This window comes from Nesoenas mayeri, assembly GCF_963082525.1.
Source record: "Nesoenas mayeri genome assembly, chromosome: 4".
NCBI classification, from domain to species: domain Eukaryota; kingdom Metazoa; phylum Chordata; class Aves; order Columbiformes; family Columbidae; genus Nesoenas; species Nesoenas mayeri.
Genome location: NC_137540.1, coordinates 21,497,955 through 21,507,253, shown reverse-complemented (window position 1 = coordinate 21,507,253; position 9,299 = coordinate 21,497,955). Strand labels below are relative to the sequence as shown.

General features: G+C 38.5%; 1 protein-coding gene across 1 annotated transcript in view; it reads left to right on the top strand.

Moving 5' to 3' along the window:
* Window positions 1–6,506: 6,506 nt before the first annotated feature.
* The window catches only part of TTC29 (tetratricopeptide repeat domain 29), a gene marked incomplete at both ends in the record, with an annotated part of 178,700 nt that continues 175,907 nt past the window's right edge, over window positions 6,507–9,299 (top strand). Inside the window, one exon of the mRNA XM_080343825.1 lies at window positions 6,507–6,611. Within this exon, the coding sequence (XP_080199951.1) occupies window positions 6,507–6,611 (105 nt within the window). The remainder of the gene's footprint in view (window positions 6,612–9,299) is intronic.

Genomic DNA, 9,299 nt, shown 5'->3' with positions numbered 1-9,299 from the left:
AGATGACTTAAGTAGGAAGGAGTACAGATCTCCTTGGAATTATAATCTTAAACTATGTGTTATAAGTAAGAAGAGAATCCATAAGGGATGTGAAGGGGATTGGTTAGGAGGAAGAATTATGCCCTGGAGGTTAAATGATACAGAACTGAAGCAAGAATGGCCAAAAGCTGTTTTAAACCAGACTTTACTATTAATTTCAGTTCTCTGCAGAGCTCTTCAGCTTTGCAAACAAAAATTGAACAAGGAAGAAAAATTCTCATCCTGTGTCTTTTCCAAGGAGCACACTAAGTAGATGCATGTGTGATGGCTTTAAACAACTCATCAGGAAAACCCACCTGATACACCTGAGATCACTTGAGAAGTGCTAAAAGAGGAGTTATAGTCCCACTACTTTCCTCTTGCTTTCTCCCTCTGCCAAAATCTGTGTATTTTGTAAGGACCTCTTCAGGGAGCTTGTTGTATTTGCTAATAGAATATCAATAAACAAAGCTCAACTCTGGCTTGCCACTCACAAATTTCTCTGCAGCATATCTTTCATTCATTCTTGTCCCTTCTATGTCAGAGAGAATATTTCAGGTTCACCAATAACCTTCTTGAAGCTGAGAAGATTTTGTCTGACCAGTATGCATGTTTGTGTTTGCAGCTGGGAGGGAGCTAAACAGTTTGCTTAGGCTAAATGGGACTTGTATGTGGCATTACACTTAGTGCAGTGATAAAGAGGAAAAGTCTCTCAGAAAAAGGCAAGACAAGAGCAGACTCATGTCTGTAGGACTGCTACCTCTCTTACTGTCCCATTTGAAAGGTATGTAATAAATTCAGAAGGAAGTTACGGTACCAAAAGAAAGATAGTAAATGGCCTCAGAGTTAATGAAGATGAGCTCAGTTCCATAGAAATAATTTCAGTATCAGTGCTAAGAAAGTAAGTGGTCATTTGGCATCTCTCTGGCTTTTAGTCATCCATCTATAGAATGGGAATAATAATTTTTCTGCTGGTGGAGGTTGTCTGTGTGAAAATACATGCATTCTTGCTGTGAAGCACCATAAAACTAGTGATACAGATATACATATTTTTATTCTTAGTGAAGTAATGTGCAGTGTTTGTGAGAATAAGGTCTGGAATGACCCATTCACTGAACAGTATTTAATATGTAAACATTTGCTGAATAAGGCAGTGATTTCATAGGAAGAAAAAAAAAAGTGATAAACGATATTTAGGATTGTGCTCTACTGGTGTTTCACAGAGAAATTGAAGGTTGTAAGAGTAACCTTAAGACCAGTGTTTCTTTTTTTAAAAAAAAAGTATTTTTGTCAGTTGGAGAGCAATGGACTTTGCAAACTTTATATACTACAGACTTATTTTACTGTGTCATATATGTGTCCACACATATGGAGAGAGATGGAATTGTATTATATATGTGTGTACCATCAAAAATATATTACTGTTAGGACAGGAGTAAGCTTGTCTTACAGACTCTTAGCCAAGTGGGTATGGCTCAATAAATTAGCTTTCTACCAGTGAAATAATCCCAGAAAGCAGTCAAAGAAACTATCCATAGACCGAGATTAACCTTTTACTTAAACAAAGAAAATTTTGCATCGGAACATCAAAAGTCATGGAAGTCTAAGAAATGAATGCTATGGAGATTGGCAAATTACTGACGGTTTAGGACCTGGGTTTATCTCCTGCCACAAAATCCTCCAGGAACACCCAGCAAGAGTTCCAGACAGAGATGATGCTGCTGGATGTGGAAATGTATGCACAACCCTGTCCTTGCTTGTTCATGCACAAAAACACATTTGTGGAAGGATGCAGGAGGGAAGCTGACAGGTAAACTTGATTAATGACCATTAATAGCATTTCACTGCTAAAATTCCTGATTACTGTTCCAAGGAGAGAAACTTAAGACTGAAATACTCTGTTTTACAAGCATACATATCACTCAGTGTGCTGTGTCAGCATGTAACTGTACCATTCAGTCCATGAAGGACTGGGGAGCAAGAGTGGTTCAAACTACAGTCAGTCTTTGAGCCCAGTTTAGCTTTGAGTAATGTAAAATTGTTGAAGTGAAGCCTGGAGGTGCCACATGGTACACTGCTGGTGCTGGGCGGTTTTTGTATCCACAGGGTCCTTCTGAGTGTGAGTCAATGGATATGAGCAAAGATAATTGTTGCTGCAATCACTCTGAGACACTAATAAGCACTTTGCCAATGCAAGTATTCATTTAAAATGTCAATCTTTATGCCACAGTATTCGTATGAGCATCTCGTATTGTAATTCTAGTTGAGGGGAAACAGTAAAGTTAAAAGGCTGCAGGCTTTGATAAACAAGGAGCAAAAACAGAAGGTTCCACTATATTATGTATTATTTCTATAACATTGTACAACAATATCTTCATGTTTGCCTTATACACTCTGCTGGGTGTACACCTCAAGGTTACAGCATGATTGTAAATTCTTTTAAGACAGACACAGCACTTCAGTGTCTCACTGGCTTCCTTTGGTGATATAAGCACAGTTTCTTCTGCACTGATTCTTTTGTCTGTAATGTATCTTTTGTTGCTCACCTAAAAGGAATAGTGGATTAAAGTGAAATAAATCTGCAGAATGTGCTTTGTAAACAGTATTATTTCAGCAATACTACTCATAACACTGAAGCACGGAGTCAGGGATTTGGTTTTCTTTGTTTCTTGTGTTTAAATTTTGTTTTTAACACAAATTAAGAGCTTTTGAGATGATCATGCAAATACCGTAGGTATCACAGCACATCTGCAGTTCATCCCTTCCATAGCTCCTGTTCCTCTGAGGTTCATACAAAATTTGTCTGTTCCCCCTCCCTCCGCCCTTTATTTTCTACCTTTAAATATTGCAAATCAAACAGTCAAAACATCCAAAACATATCAGTTCTTTGAATTTCCTAGAGGACTCCCTGCTGTGCTTTCTGAATTTTTAAGCTTTTCAGCATCTCATGTGACAGCGAGTTTTCTTCCAATGGACACCTGCAATGCGCAGTCTGTCAGTTTTTTCCCCAACTCTCTTGCTCAGAGAGAACTTCAGCACTTGCCATATCAACTTATTTTTGATAGCTAGAAGTATTCAGGTCTTTCTCCATGAATCCTGCAACCATACATTTTGCACTGGAAGAATAAATGCAAATTATGGTAGCCCCTTGATTAATCTTTCCCCATGTTCAGCGTTGCTTGAAGGCTGGAGTCACTAAGGCGCGGTATGTGTCAGTCTTGCTCTCTGTGCTCCCTCTAGTGATCCAACCTCGTAGAACATTTGCTTCTGAGGGAGGAGAGCTGGAATTTCCCAGGTGGCTCACAAAACGTTTAATGAAGTGTGTAGCGCAACCATTTCATTACAACATATTGTGTACTTTTGCCTTTAATAACTGCATTCCTCATCCAAGAAGCCTCTATAGCTTTCCAAAATGAATTACAGTGGTATTATTTTTCTGAGATTATGTTTTTCCATGACAAGAATAGCACTTTACTAAACTATTGTATTTATTAGCAACCTGTTACCCTCTGACACTACTGTCATTTTCATCAGCCTTGATAAAGCAAGCATCATTTAAAATCTCTTTAAAAATTATTAAACCAGCTTTATAGGTTTCTTTCCTTTTTTTTTTCTTTCCTTTTTTCTTTTTTTTTTTTTCTTTTTTCTTCCAATTTTTCCTTAAACTGTGCATGAAGCAGGGAAATAAGACTCTCTAAAAATTCAGAAATTTTATTCTCATTTGATGGCAGTTGAAAAGACAGACTAGCCTGAGGGTGAAACAATTTTCCACGGTGGGACAGAGGAATTGTACTGTCCTGATGAAGAACACACTGGCTTAGAAGGTGTTCTCCATCTACAAGCTGAAGTGTGCTATTCCTAGGTGGGTACCACTTCAGAGGAGCTTTTGCTCTTCCTGAAAGTTTAGAGGCACTGAATCTGTAAAAACCAAGGCATACACAATTTCTTGCTTCATTCTTCCTTCTTTGCTTCTGCACATGCTGATAATCTACTGCATTTTCTTTGTCCACTGAGGATGTGAAGATATGTATCAAGGTTGTATATAGATAGGGTGGAAGATGTGGTGCTTACTTTCTACATAACAGGTGAATTTTACCCTGTGAGAAGGAAATAATGATAGTGTAAGGGAATTTATTCCTTGAAAAAATTAGTTTCCACTGACACCTCTTAGCTAAGCTGAGGAATTAAGAGGCAAAGTGATTGAACTGCCTTTTGATCCAGAAATTGTCCTTCTGAAATACGCTCTTATTCATTGGAGAAATCATGTGTGACCTAGTTGCTGTGGACAAGGATAGGATGCAAACTCCTTCCAAAGAGGTCCCTTCAGCATGAATGTTCAATCCCTTGTAATAAGTGTCATTATTAAAAGCTTAATCCATTGTGTGATTCAGAGGAGCTAGAACAAATAATTTAATTTCTCATGTATTTGCATAAAACTATTAGAACAAAAATAGATTTTTTTATTTATTTTTTTTTAAGTGTGACTATATTTCCCGTATCAGTATTCTGTTCTTGGAGCATCACAGAATTGGGTGTTGTGTTCCATTCTTGACAGATATTTGAGCGTAGGCACAGCAGTGGCTGCAGTTACAGCTCAGCTTCCCTTGTTCATAGTGTGAATATCATCTTATTAATTACAGCCAAATTCTGCCCTTTTTGAACAAACTTCATCTTCCCATGAACTTCAGCAAATGCTGAGACTGTGTATAGCAGCCCCCAGTCACTTGTCACTGTCAACATTTTAATAAGTATTTGCTTATTCATGAAGTACAGTATACAACCAGCATCCAGTTTTTCTTGGTATTTCTCAAATCAATGGGTACAGGACTGAGCCTTTAATTTGTCAGCAACCTGGCCATTTAAGTGAACTGTGCCTTGGACAGCAGATTGGAGAGCTGTTCACATGGCGTTTTATTTGATGTACGCAGTGTCTATGATAGGTTCAAGAGGTATGAAATCTAATGCACAGGTGTGATTAATCTGTGTATGCAGAGTGAATCTTACTGGCCTGGAAAAAAAAAAAAGTGGTATGTAATTATTTCTTTAGCAACCAGCAATTATACACATAAACCAGTCTATAGTAAAAGCAATCTGCAATTACCCTGACAGCAAACTTTGACTATTGCCATTATTCATAAATATTTCCACACTTTTTGCCAAAGTCTCATTTAATTAATTCCTTTAGTTGAAGGAAAAAAAAAATCTTAGAAAATTTCCTGTCATGGAGAATCAAGGAATTATGGCAAGCAAATAGCAAATGCCCCTCCTTGACTCCAAGAAAACCTGGCAGACTGGATTCCTTCTGCAAGCCAGAGACAAGGGATATGAAAGTAGTGAAAGATTCCAAGTCTACCAAAAGGTGTGAAGTTGCTGAGTGGATTGTTCAGATCAGCTAGAGATGAGTTTCTCTAGAGATGAGCAGGCAGGAACTACAGCAAACAGCAGCTTCTCCTCATGGAGGGCTGGAGGTAACAGGGCTGAAAAATATTTCCGTAAACTTTCAATAAAGATGACGGTGTAGGTAAGATCTGTACACATGCTTTGCTTGACTGCTTCGTAAAAGAAAAAAAAAAAAAGGCTCATGAGTAGCAAATACAGCCAGCCCAGAAAACAAGAAAACTGCACTGCAGAAATCTGCCTGGAGGCTCTGGGATTCATCAAGGGGTTGATGGAGAGGAAAACTGATCCAGAAGGAGGGCATACTAGCAGAACCAAAAGAGATCCAAGCATATTTTCCCTGTAATCACAACACAGCTATTCAAGGCTACTTTTAAAATTCCTTCTGTAGATATAATTCTATTTTGGAAAAAAAAAAATATATATTTTTTTTGTTTTCCCTTCCCCTATATTAAATATGGCAATAGCTACTTTGTCCACACTGCTGTTTGATCCAGGCAGTAGTTGGATATTTTTTACTCAGTTTTTAGCAGCCTGAATGCTTTGCCAAAAGTGGTTGCCACTCCTCTGGAAATCATAAAGCAACTAATACTAAATTTTCTTCCCTCATTTGTGAGACGAGTCCAGGGAAGTTTTAGTGGAAGCTGAATTTGTTGAGAATGTGCAACCAATGCTTCCATGTATTCAAAGTAAGATAAAGGCATATTCCTGTTTTAATGTAAATGTAACCTTGCCTCCAACCCTCCCCGCAAACCCCCAAACTAGCAAAGAATAACACAACAGAAAGGTTGATCTTAAGAGTTACATCAGTCAAATGGCGCTCCAAAGCAAGGGAGCAGCTCAAATACAATTTTAGCACCTCTGCCTTTCAGAACTCAGTTGGATGTAATGTCTACATCAAGGAACTGACAGAATGAAGCTAACTGGTGTGAAAAAAACCTACTCCTTCTGAAGAAGCTTCTAAATACCCGTTGTCTAAATCTATTGATAAGCAGGGATGCATTATTAATGAAGCCTGCAGCCTGCCTAGTGCTGCTCAGATGGTTCAAGCATTTAGTAGGAAATATTTCTGTGAAGTGCTGCACGGAATAATGACAGTGTCTGTCTTAAATCGAACAAATGACTGTAGCAAGCTCTGGGGAGGCTCAGAGCAAGCAGATGCTTTCCAAGTGAAAGGCAGTGGGGTACCACCTGCTGTAGGCAGGCAGGAACAGTCCACTAAATATTGACTTGTTAATAATTCAAGACAACAGGAACCCCTAGCTCTTCAGGCGTGGCACTGCCCCTTCATCATGTGGCTTTTCACCACCCTAATGAGCTACTTGGAGAATCAGACACTGAAGTGTCTTGCAGTTATTCCCCAAAGACCAGGACTCAAGCTGCCATAATTCTGAATAAGAAGTTGTCGGCAGTGCACAAAATCAAGAGACTTTTAAAATTGGCAGGATCAGTGCTCTAGCTAAGTATTGCTGTTTGCTACAGATTGCTGTGGAGTGACTCATCTGTGGTTTGTACAGCTCCTGGTGCAGAATAGCTGTCTTTTAGGACATTTCTCTGGCTAAGTATAATTGATATTCCAGTATATTTCAGGTGTATTGTTAGTTTTATTTGCAACAAAGAAAAGAGCTCTGTGAAAATCTATGAGAGATTATTTGCAAGTGGAATTCTCAATTAATACTTTCTAAAAAGGATCTGATTTTTGTGATTCGAATGTGTTTGGGACCCTCCCCAATTCCTACCTTCATCATGGATGGTAAATCGGCATTTGCCAATGAATACTCTTTGATTGAAATAATTGGAATGGCACTACATATTGACAGTGTTCAAAAGCTAGCAAATCTTCTATACAGACTTATTGACTTCCTGGTACACTGTCAACTCCAGCAGTTTGCCCTGCTTGACACTGCAGCTTCACAATGAAATGTGGCGGCTCTTGTATTAGCAAGTCATTGTTGCTGTTGCTTCTTTTTCAAGATGCAACCTTAACAGAACTTTCCCATTCATTCCCCATTTTTTGATTTAAGATATTTTTCTTCCCCAAACATATAAGCTCTTATTTATTTTGGAATGATAAAGTAATATTCTATTATGAGATGTTTCTTGTTTGCATGATTTTCCCAGCTGTCAAACAGCTGAGTTATCACTCAGATACCTGACCTCTTGGCAAACTTCATTAGGGTATTTTGCTGCGCTTAATCAAGCTGATTAGGACTTCACTCTGTGAATGATCTTAATTCCAAATGGGATTTAGAGGACTGTTCATAAAGCAAGTGACAACCTATACTGAGGAACTTCAACTTACAGCAAATTCCTTAGTGCTGCTATGATGAGGGTGCTTCCTTCATGCCACAACCACTGAAAGTGTCTTGTGACTTTCCAGCACTGAACACAAAGCTTTATTTAAAAGAGCCATGAGTGTGCGTGACTTTCTCTGTTGTGCTGTTGAGCTTCTGCTTACAGCCTTCCAAGTGTTTGGTCATCTATATGGACTGATAGTGATTGGTTTTGTCAGGGCTTAGAAAATTACCTGTGCTTCCTTACTAAGCTAATTGAAGTTGCTCCTGTGTCTCTGCAAAATTTACAATTGGTGTTCTGGTTTTGTTTGGGTTTTTTTTGTTTGGTAGGGCTTTGGGGTTTGTTTGTTTGTTTTGAGGGGTTTGGGGTTTTTTTTTTGGGGGGGGAGGGGAAGGTGTTTTTTTTTTATTTGGTTTGGTTTGGTGTGTGTTGGGGTTTTTTTTCCTGTCATTCATGTTGTTAGAATGTGTTGGCAATCTCTGCTGTTCATTCAGTGGTGGCTGGTCCTTACTCAACCAGCTGGAAGTGATATGCATTAAATCACTCTGTAAAGAAGACCCAGGAATTTAAAACTGCAAACTGCAGTCTTTTCCCAGGTATTATTGTTCTTGAGAAGGTTAGTAAGACAGAAAATGTCTTCTAATTTCTGTATAGAATGGGAATTTATAGGATTTATTTCAAGTAAAACTAATAGCTATCCAGGAAAGTAGTCTTCAATGCATTTCTATTTCCTCTGTTTTATATTGAGGCTGTCGTAGTTTACTTCTGTTTGCATCATTTATATAATTCTTTTGATTCTCTTCTCTGCTTCTCAGCTACAGCTGTTGCACAAGTAACTGTGATATTTTCCATGCATCATAAATGATATAGGGAGATGAGAGAAGTCTACTCTGTAAAAGTAAATTTGCCAAAACAGCTGGAGATCATGGTAAGGCTCTGTTGCCCCCACCCCTCTTTTGAGACAGTGAGTAGACAGGTGTCTTCAGCACCATTGATCCACATACTGGTGTCAATTACTCATCTGCAGCTCTTGGAGTGTTACAGCACTGGCTGGCCTGGATTGTTTCCCTGACTTGCTCAGCATCTCTCTCTGAATGAGGACATCAGTGTTAGCAGTGTTGTCCTTACAGCCATAGATTCAGCTGTTTTTGTGGCACTGAGGCATGTATTACCCTTTCTGATTCTCCCCAAACACAACTGCTGCCGCTACACAGAATGGCAGCTTTTTATATACAAACTAGAAGGAATATGAGCTTTTACTGAAGTATTTTTTTTTCGTAGATAAAAGCTTATTTTATGACAAATCAACTGTCTGGTCAGATATTATTGCTAGAGAGTATAATTTCTTCTGCAGCTTAAAAATCTCATTATCCTGACTGCCAGAAGATAGCTCATTAGCATTTCATTGTAACTTCTAATTTGTTGACTGCAACAGGTTTGGGGCCTCTGCTTAAAGTTATTTGGTAAGGAAAAACAAAGTAGATGATCGTTGATTATTCAGTCTTTTCCTCCAGTGAGTGGTTTTGCTGTGTGTACAAAATCTGAATCTGAGTTTGAATCTGAACACGTTTGTACCTATAGTATTGTAA